This window comes from Chinchilla lanigera, unplaced genomic scaffold (genome assembly GCF_000276665.1).
Source record: "Chinchilla lanigera isolate Chin_1 unplaced genomic scaffold, ChiLan1.0 scaffold00046, whole genome shotgun sequence".
Lineage (NCBI taxonomy): Eukaryota > Metazoa > Chordata > Mammalia > Rodentia > Chinchillidae > Chinchilla > Chinchilla lanigera.
Genome location: NW_004955447.1, coordinates 17680441 through 17702538, shown reverse-complemented (window position 1 = coordinate 17702538; position 22098 = coordinate 17680441). Strand labels below are relative to the sequence as shown.

Here is a 22098-nt window from a genome sequence, read left to right as displayed (position 1 = left end):
ATGTGGAGCAACCTGCTGTGATAATTTTAAATTCATTTCATATAAAAAAATTATAATCTATGCTGTCAGACTTCAAGTCCTACAGGCCGATTCCACCCTCAATGCACAGTCCTTGAGCCGTCCCATACGGCAGGGGTCCCAGCGGGTGCTGACCTAAGGATGATGAAAACATGCTTGGATGAGGGGTGAAGCGGCCTGACAAAATCCAAGGCAGAAATAAAGCACGAGGGCCGAAAAGGCCCCAGCCAAGGCGGCCCTCACAGAGGCTCACTGCTTCCGGGAGCCCCTCCATAGCTCTCGCCCTGGCTCCTGCCCTGACAGCCCCCTTGCTTTGCTGAATTCTGCTCGGTGTCTTGGGATCTCGGCCTGCAGCTTTCGGTCAGTGCTCGAGAGGAAGGAGGGAGAGGCCAGGAGGCCTGGGGAAAGTTCTAGCAGGGGCGGGGACTGCGGACTCGCTTTGACGTGCTGCTGATCCCTCGTACAGTGCCTGAGCCACAGAAGACACCCACCAAGCATTCCTCAGACAAATGAATGGGGGAAATGGAGGCTATAGCGATGCTCTGAATCAGAACAAGTATGCTGTGAAGTAACAGCACTGACTTCTGGAGCAGATTATAAACTACCTCAGCAGGAAATTTCAAACAAAGAGCTCCCAGCTGGTTCTGAGTAACTGCAGCCCACCAGGGGAGTGGGTCGTCTCCCGAAAAGGCGGCTAGAGAAGAGCAGCCTCGCCCGACCGACGAGCTCCGTGTCCGTTCAGCACGCACAGCTCACTGGGCGCGGCTGCGTGTGCGTCCACAGGCGACGCACTGTTCAGGAAGACGGTGGTAAACTTTTGAAGCAGCTACTTCTGGACAGGGCTGGCGTGGGAGATGGGTGAGGAGAGGAGCTACACAGGCCTTGGTTCCTGGGCGTTTATTATATAATTAGGCTTTCTAACATATACGTATCTATTCTCAGCAATAAGTATATATATATATACCTATATATTTAACATACATATTTCTAACATATATACATCATACACTCTTTTATATGTTCCTGTTATCATCTTTAAAAAAATAACAAAAACCAGTCCCATTACTGTTTAAGCCCTTTAGCAATTTCAGCTGTTTAAAATAGCTGATTAAAGATGCCAATGACAGCTGAAATCCACTGCTATCCGGCAGGCCTGGGGTGGGTGGTGGACCTGGGAAGACTTACACCTTTAGCAGAGAGTGACACTTCCAGGAAGCTGCCCCGAATTCCAGCCTGAGCCCTGGGGCTTGCTAGGAGAAGTCCTACGGAGGGGAAGCCTAAGGAAGGAAGAGTGTAAGGAACACCGCGTGGAACTTCACGCTTGTAGAGGTGGCTCTGCTTGGAGGGCACAAGCTCAAGCTGTCAGAGAGGTACCGAAGGCAGAACCTTGGCCAGGGACCCAGCAGCAGGACCAACCGCCCTGATCCTCTGCTGCCTCGGGGAGCATGAAGGATGCAGCAAAACAGATGACCTGACACCATTACAAAGCCACAAAGCAACCTCCACGTTTGTAGAAATTTCCTCTAGGATGCCTGAGAAATCTCTCCAAAATGGCTCTTTTGAGTACTGCAGCTGTACAGTGAGTGGTTCACCTTAGGCTTTTATGTGGCTAAATAAGGCGAGCACTGAGAGCGTTGTGAGCAATGTGATACTGTATCGTACTAATTCTTGTGATTCTGTGTGGTGCTTATGTTGTCTATTAAATCAATCTAAATACACTGTAGACAATGAGATACTGAAGTTCACCTTCAAGTAACTGAAGTAACAGTGTTTGAGGATATTTCCTCTTTTAGTGTGTGTGTGTGTGTGTGTGTGTGTGCGCGCGCGCTGCTGAGAACTGAACCCAAGTCCTTCCATGTGCTAGGCAAGTACTCCATCCCTGAGCTACATCCCCAACCCTTTTTATTTTTTATTTTGAGACAGAATTTCACTAAGCTGCCCAGACTGGCCTCCAACTGCAGCTCTCCTGCCTTAGCCTCCTGAGGAGCTATAGATGTATGCACTGCAGAGGCTATTTTTTTTTTTTTAAGATAGGCATCAAATTTTTGATCAGTCACATAATCTTCTATGATTAGGTTATCACCATGGGAAAATTAGATCTCTTTCATGTCACTCTGACTTTGGCTCTCTTTCTCAGTCAAGAAATCTGCTGTGGGGAGGATACCCATACGGCCACTTAAGCTAGAGTTTGAGGTCACAGACCTTGCCGTTTGCAAGAAGACTGCTCGTGGGCTTCCACCAGAGATCACAGAGATCGCAACCTAGCAGATCTCACTCTGAGAGCTTCCTAAAAGGTCAGTTGTTTTCATTGTGTGGAATCAATTCTATTACAAACTCACCATTTATACCATGATAAGTCCCCCTTCAAAATGTGTTGACATTTCTGGTTGTTCTGAAGAGCTCAGAATGGTTTGGTAATGCTGAGCTGACTTGAGAGGCTCCCCAGATCTGGTTATTTTCAAAACCTTTGACGTGCATGTGTGAGAGGGGATGGGAGTTTTGATCTGGTACAGCTGCAGCAGAGGCACGGTGCTCCCGTCAGAAGACACCTGGCAGGCTTCCTGGAGGAACAGGCCAGGAAGGAAGCTCTGGAGAACACGGCGAAGCACATCACTTCGGCTCTGTTCTGAATCTTGGTCCAGCTCCAGTCTGGCTGCCCACTGCACATGAGGATTTCTTTTAAAGAGAAATAAAGTTGTACTTTATTTTAGAAATTCCCATGACATTGCAGTAAGGAATACGGGGACAACATAGTGTCGTTTCTGGCTGTGATGTGCCACTGGAAAATTCTTATCTAGGTGACAGTAAATAATCTCTCAGAGTTACGCTCATCTGCTTGTGCGACAGAACCTGCGTTACCAATGGTGCGCTTGTTGAGAAGCATGAAATCAGAACTTCAAATAGTGACATATTTAAAACCCTTTCAAACGATTGTCTGGCTCCCCAGCCTCTTGTTTGCACTGTCAGAAGACTTCTTTAAAACCTCTCCTTTGTGCTGCCTGAGCTCCACCTTCACTGAGATTCTCATCCTGACATTCTGTCCGCACACAAGGACGGCAGTCTCCCTCCCTGTATTTTTGTGGAAGGCAAGGTGGTTAATAACATGGAATCACTTTCTGATCTAGTTGAGAGAAAGGGAAGAATAAAAGGGGAGCTTACTGGCCTAAAGTTTCTTTCATCCCCTTTGTTTCTTAAAAGAATAGAAGAGCAAATGGAGTTTATTTTTCTTCCAGTAGCAGACAGATCAAATGAGGCCCCTGCCGCTCCCCTCCCCCGACACACACAAATCACTGCCCGCGCACTGAGACTCCCCTGCACCTGTTGTTGTAAATCTCCACTGACCCAAGCCAGCATTGCTGTTCCTGAAATTTAAGCTGCCACTAAATGAGGCCCTTATCTATCACTTTTCTGTATTTTCTTTTGGAGGCAGCATGGGTTAGCGTGCGGGTTAGCCATGCCTAATTCAGAGAATTATGGACGCAGTCAGCAAGAGCTGCCAATGGGCCTGTGGCAAGAAAGAGAAGGGTAAAAATATCGCCATTCTTCTTCCTTCTGGGGAGAGACAGCCTTGAGGGTGGGTCCTGGAAGTAAGGACAGAGAAACTGGAAAACGGTATGGGCAAGCGCCTGTCTCTCCCAAGGCTCGGCTGAAAGTGCAAGTGAGTCTTACTGCGCCGGGAGTTAGGACTCAGCGGGCGGGAGAGAAAGCCCCCCCTGCCCCCCTGGCCCTGAGGACTGACTGAGGCTCCCTGCAGGCTGGAGAGGATGGCTGCCTGCAGCCTTTGAGGTGCTGCTTACCCGGCCTAGCGCCCGTCCAGACGTGGGCTCCTCCACAGCTACTTCCTTCAAATTCTGGGGGAGCTTACTGAGATAAAGCGTACTGTCTATAGGTGTTACGGCTGCGTCTAGATATTCCTTCCCGAAAGCCTCGTTCAGTCATGTGTGGGCCTTTGTCAGGGTGGCTGAATCTAGAGGGTGTGATCCTGGGGTTAAGGCTGTGTGATTACTAAATCAGTCCACTGACTTTGGCACTGCCCTAATCTTGGTGGCCCAGATAGAGTATAAAAGGAGCAGAGAAAGTGGGAAGGCCCCTGGTCTGCTTTTCTGCCTTCTGCCCACCATGAACTGTTTCTCCTCTGCGATGCCCTCTGCCATGCCACCCTGCCTTGGAGCCAGCCGACTCTAGACTGAAACCTCTACAAACTGTGAGCCAAATATGTAAACCTTTCCTACCTTAACTTGGGGTATTGGGTATTTTGTCTCAGCAATGAGAAAAATAAGACAACAGGTGATTTACAATCTGTCCTCAAAAATAAATAACCACGAAGATGTCCGGTATCTAGTCTTTCACCTGCTTCTAAGCAGGGACATTTTTAAGCCTACAGCTGTTTCACGGTTACCCTACATCCACCCCATGTCATGAAGGTTGGCTCTGAGTGGGCTGGGGTAGAGCACTCTCCTCCTGCAGCATGGGATGAGATGCTACAGAAGCAGGGGCCTGGGCCGGGGATGTAGCTCAGCAGCACAAGCACCTGCCTGGCAAGTGCAAGCTCCTGAGTTCGATTCCCAGGACCAAAAAAAAAAACCCAAAATGAAGCCGGGGCCTGGAGCAAGCTCTGATCTGAGGGCAGAAGGTACACGGACAGCTCAGCAAGGATTCCACCCCTCAAGTCCTTGAAAAAGCACAAAGGCACAGGGTCAGAGTTAATTTAGAAACAGACTCCTAATTGTTAGCATTTCTTTTGGGCCTTTACTAAAGAGAGAAAACAGTCAACCTAGTGGTCCAGGTTGGTAACACTTGCATTCTCATCGCACACCAGCATACAACTGCCTTTATTTCTGCACCAAGCACTTGCTTCCCTCCCAGTGCAAAACTGTGCCCATAGCTTCGCTGCAGGCTTAACGAAGAGGCCTGTACCCACCCCCCGCCTCCCCATCCAGTTGTCTCAATGGTTGCATTGTGAGCTCATAAAGTGGGACAGGTCTCAGACCTGTAATGAATGGTGTGGTGCCTCATGCAAGGCCAGGCACCCAGAGGTGGTCAATAAATGTAACATGTGGCCAGATTCAGAACAGGTCATTACTCTGGAAAACAAGCAAAACTAAACAGCCCTCCACGGAAATAGCTGGCTGTGGCTTCAGGGAGCTACACTTCCAAAAGCAACTGAAAACCTCAGCATCAAGCCATGAAGCTCTGGAGGCCGCAGAACTCGCAATGCAGCTCTAGGGTTCTGCAGGCCTCCTCAGGCGGACACGATCAGTGCGTGCTGAGCACTCTGCGAGCTCCACACACTGTCCGCGTCACGGCACCGTCCTCAGGCGTCCAGGTGAAGAAAGGCTTGGGGAGGTGTGCGAGGGCGGGAGTGCCAAAGGTGCTCAGAGTAACACTGTTTACAACCGTGAAAAACTGGAATGAAACACCCATTAACAGAAAGAAAGCAATGAATGTGCCGACCTATCACTGATCAATAAAAGCAGACGCCCTTGCTGTATTAACTGCTAAGGGGAGGTGGCTGAGCAGCATGCATAGCAGATGTGCTATAGTACATAAGGAGTGTGGTGCAAATATGACCAAAGTTTAAATTAAGAAATACAAGTCCCATTGCCATTAACCCCCTCAAAATAGTCCTCCTCACTTTGAGCACACTTAGCCCCTTAGTCATTCTTGCCACTACGGGAAGCGCCCTGGACGGCTTCTCTCACAAGTATCTTGATGTGCTGTCACCGCTGTCTCACCGTCCTGGGCCAGTTTAACACGTTCACCTTTGGTGGTCATTTGACTGTGGAGAAGAATCACAAGTCGCATGGTGCTAGACCTTGTAAATAAGGGAGATGAGAACACACCCTAACGTCTTTACACGTTTGCCTTTTTATCGGACGGCACGTGGCAGCAACGTTCTCTCTCTCTCTGCATATATATGTATATATATGTGTGTGTCTATATATATACAAGTATATATATATAATCATACCTTATGAAGACACAAAGAAATTCCAGAACTGCTTCAGAAAAGTGGCAGAAGTGATAGGATAAGTGTGTTTGAAGTGAGGGTATTTGAGGGGGAGTGATGGAATGTGTCTTTTACTGTGATATATATATATATATATATATATATATATATATATATATTTGTTTTTTCTTTTCTTTTTTTTTGGCACCAGGAATAGAACTCAGGGCCTCGAACTTGCCAGGCAGATGCCGTGCCACTGAGCTACATCCCTGGCCCTACTGTGATAATTTTAAAAAAATTTAAACACACTGAGCTGGGCATGGTGGTGCAGGCCTGTAACCCTAGCCCTCAGGAAGCTCAGGCAGGAGAACTGTGCTGAGTTCGGGACTAGCCTAAACTACATAGCAAGACCCTCTCTTAAAAAACTAAAACAAAAAAATGTAAACACACTATTTTTATCATCCATGGTATATCACATATATACCTACATATATAAATTAATGTATATATTTGTGTATACACGTACAGAACAGTTTAGTACAAGCTGTTAAAAGTCATTCTTTTACAACATCATTACCCAATATGACTTCCTGAAATGATGGAAATATTCTACATGTGTGTTGCCTAATACAGCAGCCATGAGCTACATACGGGTATTGAGCACATGAAATGTGGCTGGCTGGTGGACTGGGGATCTAAATTTTCAATTTTATTTAATTTTAATTAATTTAAATGGCCACATACAGCTAGTAGCTACTATACAGTACAGGATAGTGGTAGAATGTAAGCCCAGGGAGGACAAAGAGCTTTTTTAAAATTGCGGATGTAGTAATAGTGCTTGTGTGCTTGCTTCAGCAGCACACACACTAAAGTAGTGTTGTGCTTGGCACATGGGGGCTGTTCAGTAGAGTGGATGAAGCAGCTGTCTCTTAAAGGGCGTTCTGTCTGGAACTCGGGGGGCCTCTATTTTCTAATTTATGTTCTTCTGCCCCTTTGACTGCAGTAAGCATGTAATTTTCCATTGTTCAGTAAAACAATAAAGTATTCCGGTTCTGAAGAGCGGTACACATTCATCTCACTTCTTTCTTTTTTCCAGAGTAACAGAACATCCCTCTCGTGGTTGACGGGGAGAGGACTGGCCTGGGCGGTGTGATTCTTCCTGAAAACCTGGGCTGACTGTCTGCAAACCAACATCCTGGTTGCCACAGCTCTGTCGGTTTCATTTCTCGCTCTTCAAGGCAGACTTCAGTGTCTCCATAACCCTGAGCCTGGTGAACAGCAGAGTCTACTTCCAGGGAAAGAAAACCTGACAGAGAAACACTCTGCCTCTAAGGGGTGGAGTCAGGCACACTCCTCTTTGTACTTCATGGGGTCAGCTACAGTCTGACGTGACCACCGCTCAAAGTCCACGAGTATCTTGGTGAGGCCCCGCAACACCTCCTCTCTACCCCGTGCGCCTGTCCAGTCTGTCCGCTCACCTGAGTCACGTCCACCACCCCGTGCCCCGCCCAGCCTCCTGTGACACCGCAGCCCGCGCTGACCTCCCCGCTCTCTTCCTTCCAGGTCTGACTCGGGAAGCTGGCCGAGAGCACTCCGCTCGCTGCTCATCAGTATTCACAGATGCTGCCTTTGCAGATCCTGGCTTCCCAGGTCTCAGTCCCTCCTTTATCACCTTGCCTCCCACAGCTTCTATGTATTCTCTGTCCCATCATTTCTCACTCTTGTACTGTAAACTGACTTCCATTTATTTACTCCTGAAGCCTATTCTTACCTCAGGGTCTGTATGCCTCTGTGCTTGCAGCCCATCTGCCTAGGTGTCTGCAGTGTTTGCCTACTCCTTTCAAAGAGGTCTCTGCCAAAATGTTACCTCTCCCAAGAGGCCTTTCTTGGCTGTATCTAAAATAATTTCAAGTGATCTCCCTTCCTTTCAGTACCTAGTTACTGAGTGCTAACTACATGCTAGGTACTAAAGGCATAGTGTCTGTATTCTGAGAGTCAATATTATAGGGAGGAAAAACGGATGCATACGGGTAAAGACACACACACACACACACACACACACACACACACACACACACACACCCCAAATAAATGTCATTGCAAACAAGTACCAGACGAAAAATGGATGTAGAAATTATTTTAGATACAGGCAAAAAAGACCTCTTGGAAGAGGCAGAGTTTTGGCAGAGGCCTTTTTGAAATGAGTAGGCAAACACTGCAGGTACCTGGGCAGACGGGCTGCAAGCACAGAGGCATATAGACCTGAGGTATGACAGGCTCCAGGAGTTCTTGGGGAGCACGAGACTAAGCGGCTAGCCCAGGAGAAAGGGACCCGGAGGAGCTCAGAGGTTGGCGAGATGATCACGAGGTGCCCTATACAGTCTATAGAAGAAGGGCTGCGAGGAGGAGAGGGAAGGCTGCCAGAGGAAGCGCCTCCATGAGCCCAGCTATCTTCTCGTGCAGGTGAGTGGACGGCGTAGGATGTGTCGGCTGGGAAAGCGGCCGGCCCTCTGGAAGTGGCTGCTGCAGAGAGCGCGCCACTCTGAACGTCACATGCCCAGGACCGTCAGTGTCTCCCCAGCCCATCCCGAAAGAAAGATAGAACATGAAACCAAGCGAGGCAAAATGCAGCATTAAGCAATGTGACAGTCACCCAAATTTCCACAGGCGGAAGCTGGCATGTGCCCATGGCTTTGTCCTTACCAGCTTCTGCTGCACGGGCCTTGATACTGTCGTGCCAGAGTCACCAACTGTGGCTGTGAAGACGGAGAAGTTAGTGCCACCCATGACTGGCACGGCTGCCAGAATTTGTTTGAAAGTGAGCTGGCGAGGACGGGGAATGCAGACCCACACAGAGGCGAGCGGCTGCCTCTTTCTGGAGCCCATATATTTACAGTTGGTCAAAGTAGCTTCGAGGGAAGGATGGGTTCCTATTTTTCCAAGAAAGCAACCAAGGTTATGCTGACTTTCAAATTCTGCAAGGGCAGAGCCCATGCATTGATCAGCTCAGCAAATATTTACTAAGCACCTGTCATGTGGCACAGCAAATGACACAGAAAAACTGCAGGCTGCATCAGACTTCCTTTGTATTTCTCCACCGTGCCTAAAAATGTTGGTGACAGTAACATTTCTTGACCATTCACTATGTTCCGGATACTAGTCCAAGTACTCTATAGGTATTAGTTCATTTAACCCGCAGAACGGTCTTATAAAGCAGGTGTTATTACCTTCCCATGACATAGACAAGAAAAAGGAGGTGTAGGGAGAGGGGTAACTTGTCCAAGACCACACAGAGAGTTCGTGGCAGAACCATTCCTTGAACCTAGACGGGTCAATCCAGAGCTCAGACTGAAATGTTGAATTTTTAACATAACAGGACATCAACAAACACCCACGATTAGGAAAATAGGCACAGCGTGAACACAGTGAGACAGTTCAAATTTAAATAATATCGAGGAGAAAGATTAGGCTTAGTTATGACAGTAATCTGGAGACAATCTGAAGTACACAGGAGGAGGGATTTTGGCTGTATGGAAACACTACACCATACTATACAAGGGGCTCACTTGGGCCTTGGAGGGTTTTGGCACCCTGGGGATTCTGAGGCCAACTCCCATGAAGAGTGACAGATGACTATGCTGAGGTTCTGGGGGTTGTTATTAGCCCATCCTAACCAGTAAGACACCAGCCGTCCAAATTCTAGGTCAGACAAAAATACGTGAAGAATCTATACAGCCAATTAGGAAGGAGGGGAAAATACACATCAATTAATTAGTGGATTTTAGATTTGTGTGTGATCCACACCGACTCTTGCTAATGCTCATAAGCAGAGACTATCTGCGTTTTATACACAAGGAAATGGGAGGAGGAGGACCCAGGCAGCTGTGCAGCCAGTGGGGGACAGGCGTGAGTTTCAAACCCAGGCAGGTGTCTGGGTCTTTCATACTGTCTGTGGAAAGCATGTGCAGCTACATGACTACAAGGCCGAGCACAGCACCGGGGCAGGAGGGCACTCGGCGTCCAGTCAGCTGCCGGGCGTGGCCAGCGCGCTCAGTGTCCATCGGGCTGGGTGGAATTGGAGTGAATGAGACAGCTGCACTGACAAGCTCACAGTGGAATGTAGGCCATAGAGGCGTAAACTCTCCGCAGGTTGTGAGAAGACCTGTGCCGCTAGGATGCGGATGAGGTCGGGCTGGGGGCTACACTTAAAGGCCTAGAAGGAAGGAGAAAGGAGAAAACAGCAGGGAAAGGAAAGCTGGAAAAGCAGTGAGAACGGTGGCCCAGTAAAGAAGCGGTGCTGACGCACGTCCCTTCCTGTCCAGGTTGGCGCGCACGGAGTGGGAAGATGCCGTATGCCTCATCCCGCTGCCCGAGGACATCAAAGCCACCCCCACAGCTGAGCGGGGCTTCAGCCCCCTCCTCACAGCAGCCCCCGGGCAGCTGGCTCGGGAATTCAGGCCCCGCAGGGGAGGGACATCCCCCCAGGGCAACAGGAACCCCTGCTCAGGACTAAAGGCAGTTTGGCACTCCGCATAGGTGGACTGGTGTGTTGGTTACCTTCCTCACTGCTGAGAAAAATACCCGACACCCACAGTTAAAGGGGAAAGGTCTACTTGGCTCACAGTTTGTAGAAGGTTCAGTGCATACTCAGCGGGCTCCAAAGGAGGGTGGCACATACAGAGGGCCAAAGTTCATGGGGGGTGGAAGGTAGCAAAAGCAACAAGGAATCTTCTCGGCATTTTTCGGTCCCTTTCATCTTATCTAGACTACTGAGGGCAGGTAGAACTCTTACCTTTACTCTTAGAGCCCTTGATCCCAGCAAGGCATGTGAATCAATCCCAGCGTCACACACTCTGCACCCCGCCACCTCTGAAAAACCCCACCTGAGGCTTTGTGGAGACATGCAGACACAGCCATCACAACGGGTCACTGACAGAGGATGAAAAGCAGTAGAGAAGGAAATGTTCTGGGAAGCCGAGGGACTGCTAAGCACCAACAGGGCAGAGGCCTAGGAATGGATCCTAGAGTGGCTCAGGCTTGTTCCAATATAACAACATACTGCGAAGTTCTCACAGCAATCTAGTCTCAATTCTGAGCTTCAGAAGACCTCTGCTGGTTGTAAATTAAGAAAGAAATGGCATTGCTGAGTGGCAAGTGTCAGCAGAAAGGGTGTGAAGTCATAATCCGGGCCAATGCCTAGGCGGAGAAACATCTACAGTAAAAGTGAAGGCACCGCCCCTGTGTGTGAGCAGTGTGACAGTCTCACTGCGGAAGGGCTCATGTGTCAAGGAGACCGGAAGACGACCTGGGAGGGCTCCTGCAACCTGAACCTTCTGACGGCAGCTAACAGCGACAGGAAGCTCAACTCGGCCCCTAGGGTGCAGGTTCTAGAGCGCTCAGGGGGGACAGTCAGCCCTGCGGTGCTGGGAAAGGGTTTGCTGTCAGAGGACTACGGGGCGGAGACAGAAGCTGACAGACAGCTGTGGGGGCAAGAGCACTTCAGAAAGAGCGCCTCCTGCCTGGCCTTGAGGGGCTGAGCTCACCTGTGCGGGAGAAGCCGAGCCCCTCAGGCCGCTGGGCCCTCTGCTAGAAGTGTCCTCCTGCGCCTGTGCCTGAAAGACTTCCTTGACGCCCTGCTCAGGTGGGGCCTTTCCCACATGCTCTCCTTTCATCCCCTCAGGCCCGGGGCCCCGGTGCTGAGCTCCTCTCTCCAAGCCCTGAGACAGTGAGACCTTTAAGAAGTGGGGCCCAGTGGGAGGGAATTAGGGCCCTGAGGGCATCGCCCCAGAAGGACTAAGGCCGGTCTCACGAAGGGGGTTACGTCTTGCAAGAGCAACTTGTTACAAAAGAGTAGGACCGGGCTGTCCTTGGCGTCCAGCTTCCCGTTCTGCCATGTGATTGCTCCTGTATTCCTGTCATTGTGATCCCATCTGCCATGAATGGGATCACGGAGAGCCAAGCGGAAGCCAGCTCTCTGTTCCTGGGCCTTGAGAACTGTGAGACAAATAACCTTCTCTTCTTTGTACATGACTCGGCATCAAGTATTTTCCTACAGCAGTGGAACACAGACTTGTGAAATACCACTTCACAACACATCAGAAAGCCACTTTCTGTTGGCTGAATTGATTCAACAAACACATTTGAATTGAGTTTTGGTATGTCCCCGGTATAGTTTCTAGGAGGTGTAACTGTGAATATTCTTGCTTCATGGGTGGCTTTTGCATTCTGGTTAAGTAGGCAAGCAATTAACAAATGGATTGCATAAGTAAACATTAGAAAGTAATAAGTGCTACAAATAAAAGCAAAGCACTGTACAGCAGATGGGATGGGCGATTTCCTACTACTGTATTCTCTCATCTTTTGCACAGCAGAGGCTGGAGAACAAATGCTCAGCTTCTTGGACTCCTTGCCCAGGACCTCCAGTATTCCTCCAGTCATCACAGAGATCCTGGACATCAGCCCATGTGTGGTGTTGAACTTCCTTTCAACACTGCACAGGGCACTTCTGGAGGGTGGACACACTCTGGGTCACTTTTGGCACACACTAAACGCTTGTGAATGAGTGGTCCATCTAGAACAGATTGCCCAGCCGAAACAGGCCTGGCCTGATAAGGATGAGGGCATTGCACGAAGTCAGGATGTGGGCCCAAGGATCCCCTGCACGCTGACTGCTAGGCGGCTGTGTTAATGCTGCATGTGCATTAAGGAGCAGTCACTGCTGGTTCTCGAGCAGCGGCAAGAGAGACAAACATGGAGGCAAGGGGGAAGGTTTCCTAGCGCTGCGGGCGGGAGGACCGGCGAGCACAGAAAGTGGCAGAAGGAACTGAGGCGCGGACTGCGGATGGCAGAAGGGTGGAGGCGGATGGAGAAGAACGGGAAGGGCAGAAGCGGCGGGAGACTCGGTGGAAGACTGGCTTCCCCGCTCAGTCCGGACAAGGAGGGTGTGGGCCGGGGCACAACGGAGTCAGAAGCGCACGCTCACGTGAAAGGGGCTGAGCGTGCTGAGTCCAGTGCCGCTGTTATCTGGCAGGAGCCGAGAGCGGATCCAGGGAGATGTGATTATCTCGGCTGGAGGTTCTGATTTAAAAGAGGTGGGGTTACCTGGCTACTAGGGGTGAGAACTCCGGAGCCGAGAAGTCTGGTGTGATTCCTGTTCCGGCCAGCACTCGCTGTGTGGGCCTGGACAAGCCACCTACCTTCTCTGGGCTTTATCAATTCAGCAAGGGCGATAACAGTGCCTTTTTCCTAGGGTTGTTAGGGGAGCAGATAAGTTAATATGTACAAAGACTTTGGCGCAGTAGCTGACCCTCAGAAAAAGTGGCTTTGTGAAGGTTACCTCTAGTGATACTCACAGCCAGCCTCAGCCTGGGCTCCAAGAATAGGAGGGAGAAGGGGTGAGGGCCAAGGATAAAACATTCACGGTAGTGAGTAAGGCCCAAGACAAGTGGGAGAGTGGGCTGGCCTTGGAAATGTCTGAGCGGCTGTGAGCAGTCTGAATATTTCTCATTAAAACAGCATTTGCGTATATAGCACTGCTTATAGATAGCTAAGGCTATGATCTACATAAACCTACCATGCAAGAGAGAAGTGCCAAGAAAAAGTACTAAGCAGAAGGAAATCTGAAACTGTCTTGCTGCTACTAAAGAAATCTTCTAAAATGGTACAGAATAATTAAAATGAGAGAACCATGTGGGAGCAGCTCTGACTCAAGACAGCACGCCTGACACAAGTTCTCTGCGTCCCCGGCTCCTCCCATGCGGGATCCAGGGTACGCCTCAGAGATTGCGCTGAGTGGTGGGCATCTCATACTCAAGAAAAGCATCCCTGCGAAGACAGCGTTAGGCTTATGCTGGTGTGTGCCTTGGTCCACCTTGTGTGGCTTTAACAGAATGCCTGGGCCTGGCATGGACAGCTCTGTCTGAGAGAGGAGGAGCTGCCTCTGTCACGTCCCTCTGCACGAGCGAGGCTCTTCCTGCTACCACGGCGGCAACACCTGAGTGTGCGTGTGCGTGTGTGTGTGCGTGTGTGTGCGTGTGCACGGGGAGGGGGCACATGTGAACCACAGCAGCGTGCGAACCAAAACCTTGAGCACACAACGCAGTGGTTCCGTACGATCCGTTCGGTGTCCCTGTTCTCCTCCCACCCTTTCAATGTACCTAGAATAGAACCGATGTGAGGGCTGAGTTCAGACACATGCTACACTCTTTTCTTAGCCCACTGGGAATATTTTATTTACCTATCTAATGAAAGCCTGAAGCATAAAAGCATCTGGATGTCTAAATGGCAGTGATGCAAACAATTATTTAGAAGATAAGCTCTTAGCAACTGACAGGGAATAAACACTAAAAATATTCTCAATGGACGTCACTGAATGATAGATAGCACTTGTAATTTAAAACCCATCCTATCTCACAGTTGTATCTGGATTAATATAATTATAGCATAATTACTACAAATAAGTACTGAATCTCAATACTTATTTTATTCCAGTGTAGGCCAAGGTTGAGAATTCTATTCTTTTATCCACACAAATGGCGTATTGCTACTTATTTTAAGAGATTTCCATCCTGCATAATAGTTGTTGAGTTCCACCACAGAAAGTGATGAGGACACTAGGAATTTGTTGCGTTTATAAACCACTTTAGAAGGGTTCAGCTGCTGCTCCTGCCCAAATATCCGGGACTCAAGAGCAGAATCCCGACAGGTAGGGTTAAGCAGCTAAGGAAGAGACCGCAGGCTAGTTATTTTTCCGGTCCTTCGGAGTCCATGCCAGACAACAGCGCAGCACTAGGAAGAGACAGACGTCGTGGCTCTGTCACGAAGCCGAATTACCTGTATCTACTGTTCTAACGACACAGTCATCATGCAGACTTTGTGCTCAAGCACGAAGCTGGCTGCTGTCTCTTCTCAGGGGTCTTAGCTAACTAACCGTTTAAACTTTCCAGTGAAAATTTACACACACTTCAGTGGATGGGCAGGGTGCTGCTGCCCAGTGCTGGGTCAGAAACACCCTTTGAGGCAAACTATAGGTCTGTGAGGTCACTTCCCGGCCAGTGGGTGAGCAAGGTAGCCTTCCTGCGGAGCTCTCTCCCAGCAGTGACTGAAGTCTTCGAGCTACCTACGGGTGATCAGACCTGTATGACCCCCTGCTCCTGCTGCTCTGTGACCGCTTCCTCTCCGCTGAATCTCACTCCCGCAAGGCCCTGTTTATCCCTGCCGGACTAGCTAACTGCACAGGGGAATCTCAGCACCGTACTAAACAAGCTGAAAGTGAGCCTGGAGCCCACCCAGCACTGTCCCGCTGCGGACCAATTCCTTTCTGTTAGTGAAGGTTGCTGCAAAGGGTCAGGGCTTAATTTCAAAGACTTCATTTTCCCAAAGGAAACTTCCAGGCATGAGGTAGGAAGAGTATTTCCAGAAGCCACTGTTTCCTTTCCTCTCGTCCTGTAATAGTCAAGCCCCGGTACCCAGCACAAAGCTGGCTGCCATGTTACCCACCTATTCTGTTTTCAAACTGGGCCCTGGAGACAGTACTGACTTGTGGCTAAATCAAGGCATTTTTACAGTGACTTTAACCATGACCATATGTGCAAAGTGTTCCTTGGCGTGTGTGTGCGTGTGTGTATGTATGTGTGTGTATGTATATATGTGTACATGTGAATTAATACATATATTCTGAAAGGCCTGACAGATTAAATTTCATCAAATGAATATACAACATAGTTTCTTGTTTCATTGTGAATTATAAACATTTTAAAGCTTAATATCACATGCTGCTGGTAATGTAAAGAACTGGTAGAAATTTAGCTTATTAATTCATTTTGGAGGGCAATATAGTGGCACATACTACAATTACAAATATGTAGCTCCTTTGCCCTAGCAATCTGCTTTCAGGAATCTATCCGAGAAATAATCTTCCTGAGTATAAAGAAGCGTGCAGAAGGGTGGTCACTGTACACGGTTTACAACTGACATAGCTAGAAACAATTCTTTAATACACGCGCTGTTATGCTTTATATCAGCGATGTCTCCCACAGCTCGTGAAGAGGGCTCTGGGAAGGCGACTGAGTCATGGGCCCGTGGGCCAGGCGGGGTCTGGTGAGAAGAGGCAGGTCCGGGCGTGACCTGGAGGACGTACTCCCCTTCCCACCTCTCCCTCTCCCCCTGCCATCCTGAGTGGGAGCAGCTCTCCTCTGCTGTGCCCCTCTGCCCTGGAGCTCACGGACTGCGGACCAAACTGTGAGCTAAAATACACCTTTCCTCCTAGGTGCTGGCTACTAGGTATTTTGTCACAGTAACAAGGAAAGTGACTGACACACATCAATGGATAATGATTAAATTAATAATATGGAATATTATGCAGGCATTTAAAACATCTATGTGGGATAACCTGAAAAGAACTCTAAGATATGTTAAGTGGAATAAATAAGTTTCACAATAATATGTAGAGTAGGGTGTCATACATGCTTTAAAAAGCGCTACATGATTTTAAGCATTCCATTACATGTTTGTAAGTGAATACTTAAAAAAGCGTAGAAGACTATTCAGGCTGATCATGGGTCACTTATGGAAAGAGGAGTGGAATTAGAAAAAAGGGGAGCTCAGAAGGACTGGTGCTCTTATCCATATTGTTTCAATGTTGTTCCAAGAGACGGCATTAACACACACAAGCATGACTGTATCGAACTGTACATCTCACTTACTTTTCTTTAAGGAAAATCTGGTTGCTCCATATTTCTAGAGGCCCAGCCCGCACTTAAGGCCCCTTCTCCTCGGAATTCTCTTTCCCTCAACACGGAAATCTGCAATTTAGTCTGGGAAAATCATCCTGTATCTTTGTCACGGAAATAAATGAAGATGTAATGCCAACCTTATAAAACATGTTTCCTTTTTTCATCAGTGCTCAGTGTTAAGTCCATGGGAAAATATGTTGTACTTCTATGAGAGTCAAGGGCAAAAAACTCCAGTTCAAAATAACGTTACCACCACCACCAATAACCACAGTAAAAGGGATGGAATTTCTTATCAACAGAAAGTTATAGCTCCTACTAAAGCATTACCTCAAAGGTTTCACTGAGCAAATATTTCTCGGCATACTTTCCAAGCTACACAAAAGAACTTATTTTAAATGGAATGACTCTTCTATTGACTTAAATTTTAATCCTTTTTACTTTCTCCAAAGTTTGGTTGTGGAAGGAACCATGATAATTATAATACTCCTTTTTTATTTTAAAGAAATAAAAAAACAATTAAAATGATACAGAGTTTCAAAACAAGATGATAGGAGATTAACAATGGTTGTTATATTGCATACTGTTATCTCAAAGTAGTTGCTCAGACTACCAGGTACAGGTGCACAAAACTGATCAAACAATATAAGCACTCTGCCTGGCAAGCGCAAGGTCGTGAGTTCAGTTCCTGGTACCGGAGAAAAACCAAAAAAAAAACCAAAAAAAAAATATAAGCACTAACGGTTCCTCTCAATGGACTAGTAGAAATTAGTGGTACAGTTATCTTAGCCATCTTGTGTATACAGACATACCACTGAGAATTACAGTACTCTGAAAAGAAATCGAAGAGGGTTTTTAAGGGACACACAAAGAGTGTGAGGCTTACTTTTCAAACATTGAAGGGGTCTTACTCTTCTCTTCTTACCCTGACAGGGTTTTAAAAGCAATTCCTGTGCACTTTGAAATCATCTTCTATCTCTTCTAGTTGTAAGAGAAAGTAGAAGCCTGTGAACTCTGGATAATTCATAGTAGTGGGGAAATAAAGTAGGTTTTTTGGAAAAAGTTTAGCGATAGGATGTTTGCTTCAAAATCCTAGAAAATTGTCATGGATGGCTAACAGAGCCCCTCTGGCGTGGCACCTAGGATCTGTATTTTTAGCACCATAGTTGGGTCTGATGATTAACCAGGTATGTTTCTCTTCTTGACATAAAATGTATCTTTCAGGCTGAGCATGGTAGCACATACCTTAACCCTAGAACTTTCAGGAAGCTGAGGCAGGAGGATTGCCAGCCTGGACTACCTAGTTGAGTTCAAGGCCAGCATGGACTACATAGCAAGACCCTGCCCCCCCCCAAAAAAAGAATGAATCTTCCAAAGCTGTGATGCTCATCCATGGACACCGTTGCTTATCTCAGAAAATATCCTCAAAATCTCAGAGCAAAAGAGTGAAAATTTTTCTACTAAAAAATAAATATATTCTGATGAGTACTTTTAGGATAGAGAATGCCATATTTCTAAACTACCAAAGTATTCCAGGTCTTAAAAGGTTGGGGATATTTGCATCCCTTCCACTTTTATTTCTCTAAAAAACATATTTGATGTATATACCTCAAGTCCATTATTACTTCTTGAACAAACAGGGGTACTGCGGTTCCCGTTAGTGTTTCTACAGTTGGAAATACTGTACAAGTGATTCAGCATGTCAGTGGCTATGATGAAGTTCATAACCAATGCCTCGTTTTTACCCCCTCAACTAAAAATAGTACTTATGTTTCTGTAGTTCCCCCAACTTCTGGAAGATATTAAGTATTTTAAAAGGCAGGGTTTCATTCTTTCAAAACTGTCATTTTCTAGTTCTGGAACATTTCAGAGTAAAGAACTGGTGTTGTTACCATTCCGACACAACCCAGGGATCATTTTTCTTTGAATCTTAGGTATTTATGGAGCAAAACTGGCAGGAGCAGGAAAGCACACACCAGAGGGAAAGGGCAGTAACCTTGGGAACGAGATCGGCTGGGCCACGTCCAACTCAGTGGGCTTGAAGACACTATTGTTGTTTTCCCATTATTCTATTTTTGAATCTCTTCTCTTGCGGACGGTTTCCAGCCTGTGTAAACTGCTCACTGTGCCCTGGTGTGTCTGAGCATTCTCATTTACGCAAGCTCGGATTCCAGCTGGCAGAGCTGCGCTGCCCTTACACCGCTCTTACAGGCTTTCTTCTCCCTAATTACATATATTTGATCGCTCAGCTAGAAAACGTCTTGGCAAATAGTGCTGCGATAATTATTTCTCTCTTTAGCTCACCATTGAGAACACTTTCTGCCATAATGATCCCAAGGTTCAGTCGAGGACAGCCATTCAGAAAGAGCTTTCTACTCACAGAGAAATCGCCAGACAGGAGCCAGAGGTCATTTCATTATTCAGAGTCATATTTGGCCTTCACACACCTGTGACAGGTGAAACTCAAGTTCTCTCATGGACATTGCTATAAAAATACCGATTCTTTCCAAGTCAATATAGTATAATTTCAATAAAAATTGTGAAGGAAGAAGGGGAGTATGTGTAATTTTAAAGATGGATTCTAAAATAAATATGGAAGCACACAGGGCTGAGAAAACTCAAGGCAAATTTGAAGATGGACAAGTTCGCGATATATAAACTAAGACAGTGCAGTGCTGACACAGAGAGAGACAGATGAATGAAACAGAACAGGCAGCAGTTCCAGGCAAATGTGGAAATCTGATGTATGGCCAGGATGGTACTGAAATTCCATGGGAGAAAGGGTGAACTATTCAACAAGTGGCGTTTACCCACAAAACCAATCTAGAATTTCATTACAAAGTGTATGGAAAAAAATCCTGTGTGAAAAAACCCAAAACTTATAAATGTTTAAAAAATGTAAAGACATCATGAACAAAGTAAAAAGACAAATCTTAAGCTAATATAAGACTTTTATAACACAGAACCAACAAAGGATTGTCTGAGCAAATGGAGAAATCAGTAGGAAAATCAATAGGAAAAATATAAATATCCAAGTAAAAAAGAATAGGCAAAGAATACAAACAAGCAAGTCACAGAAGAAATCATGTGAACCTCCCCCGCAAAAAAAAAATCTATGGAAAAAATTTCACACTCCATCATGAAAATTAGAACTACATACACTTTAAGTCTGATACTATGCAGGCCCATCAAGAGCACAGTGTAGGCAGGACCTCCAGGTAAGAGAATGCAGTGCTATGAGGCAGGGCCCCACCCCAGGGCATAGACAGGTCCTGGTCTGTGACCCGCTAAGGACTGGCTGTACAGCCGGAGGCGAGAGGCCGGCGAGCGAGGTATGCCGAGTGATGCCCCACACCTCCCGTTACTGCCTGAGCTTTGCCTCCAGGCAGATCAACGGTGACACTAATTTCTCACAGTAATGTGAACTCTACTGTGAACTGCACATGCAAGGGATTTAGGTTACACGCTTCTTACAGAAATCTAATGCAGTGATGGTGAACCTTTCAGACACAAGTGCCCACAACTGCAACCCAAATCCACTTGTTTACTGCAAAGTGCCAACACCGCAATTAAACCTGAATAGAAGTTTTAGTTTAGGGGCTGGGGATTTAGCTCAGCAGCACAGTGCCTGCCTGGCAAGCGTGAGGTCATGAGTTTGATTTTCTGTACTGGAAAAAAAAAACAAAAAAATAAAAAATAAAAGAAGTTTTAGTTTAGAAAAAACAACACATATACTAAAATCTTTTATCTTAAAAGAAAAGCGAATAACACACGTGCCATAGGCTGCCACCACTGATCTAATGTCCGATGAGCTGAAGTATCTGAAGTGGAGCTGAGGTGGTGATGCTAGTGCTGGGGAGTGGCTGCAAATACAGACTATTGCTAGTGGAGAGGTCTGAATGCACAGAGAAGATAATCAGTTACCTGAAGACTCATATCAAAATCCTGTAAGTGAGTGACAAGTGACAGTACACTGCATCTGGTACCAGGCTTTATAACGGCAAGTGAGTTAGCTACTCCTGTCATGCAGTTGCATCTGGGAGCAGGCTTTAAGTTAGAATCTAACACATTTTAGTCTCTAATGTGGTATGTCGTTATTTGATTTACTACTTTTATTCTGCTTCCTTTCCCAGTGTGTCCTTGTCTTAGGCATACTTTTGCTAAACCCACAAGATAATCTTAGCCAAAACGAGCATAAAACAAAAGTCATTGGAGAGCTTCTTTTAAAAGGGAAAGACGCAAAGATGAAACAGCAGAAGATGCTAAGACTGCCAAAAAAAGAAAGGTGCATTTGAAAGAAAATACCGAAATACTTTCTTAAACAACAGCTTCATTATAACAGCCTGCTTTATGTAATAAGTGGTGACTGGCTATCCAATGAAGCCCTGAAAACTGCAAAACTGCTTTGCCGATGGAGACCAAACGCCTCGCCCTGAAAGACACGCCTCTGGAGTTTTTCAAAAGAAAAAAATGAGTACGAAGAATAGGGCAATTGTTGGAGGCCAGTATTTCACCAGATGTGTCGGCACTGAAAGCACCGTGCTTAGTGGCTAACTCAATGCTAAGAAACTGAGAAACCTTTTACTACTGGGGAAGAGTTGCCCCTGCCTGCTCTAAGGATGCCCGTCATGAACTTTCAAGAGAAGCTGTGGGTCAAAAGATGGCACAGGCTCTTCTTTGGCTAGCACCAACTAGACAAACTGATGAAATCACAGAAGAGTCTGAGTTGCAACTGTTAGAGAGGATTAGTAAGTCTGGGTTGGTGAGTGTACCAAATGTTGACAACAAGGCCTTGCTTTTCTGTGACATACTTTTCGGGAGAATATGCATGAGGACATGTTGTATGTTTTGTTGCAAACCAACACCATAGCCTTAGAACTGCTCAAGCCTTGAGTGATCACATATCAGGAAATCTGCACTGATTGTTTTGTGTCAGTACATGCATGGACAGAGTGGCTGCTGCGACTGGACAGCTTTCTATTTCACCGCTTGGGTAGAACAGTTTGCTTCTGAATGTGAGTTACACTGTGCCGTGACATCCATAGCGAAATGCTGGCTCTCCAAAAACTCTCCTGAACCTAGTAACATTTTGTGGGGTGTGATTAAAATTGTGAACCACATTAAAGTACACACCCCAACTCATGCCTGCTCACACAGCTCTGCGAGGAGATGGACGGACACATCACAGACATCTTTTATACACAGAAGTAAGATGGCTTTCTCAAGGTAAATCACTGCCTAGAGATTTTGATTTTGAGAGCTGCTCCAGAGATTTCTTTTAGGAAAATAGTCACCACTGGAAGCACCTTTTAATGACACAGAATAGGTTCCAAACCTTACTTACTTGTGTGATATATTCAGCCACCTCAATGAACACAATCTGCTTCTTCTGGGAAGAAT

At 46.8% G+C, this 22098-nt stretch overlaps 1 protein-coding gene and 1 long non-coding RNA gene across 3 annotated transcripts in view; one reads left to right on the top strand and one right to left on the bottom strand.

Moving 5' to 3' along the window:
- The window catches only part of Scfd2 (sec1 family domain containing 2), a 406746-nt gene that overhangs the window by 46197 nt on the left and 338451 nt on the right, over window positions 1–22098 (bottom strand). The window contains exon 6 of one of the 2 annotated variants that reach the window (XM_013518524.1): window positions 2438–2694. The exons of the other annotated variant lie outside the window; for it this stretch is intronic. Coding sequence (XP_013373978.1) covers window positions 2477–2694 — 218 coding nt within the window. The 3' untranslated portion in view covers window positions 2438–2476. Of the gene's footprint in view, window positions 1–2437; window positions 2695–22098 lie in introns of those variants that run through there. 2 annotated transcript variants of the gene reach the window in all.
- LOC102013774 lies at window positions 5036–8103 on the top strand. The gene is made up of 3 exons (XR_001235726.1): window positions 5036–5344; window positions 7065–7388; window positions 7532–8103. It is a non-coding gene; the product is annotated as an uncharacterized LOC102013774 (long non-coding RNA).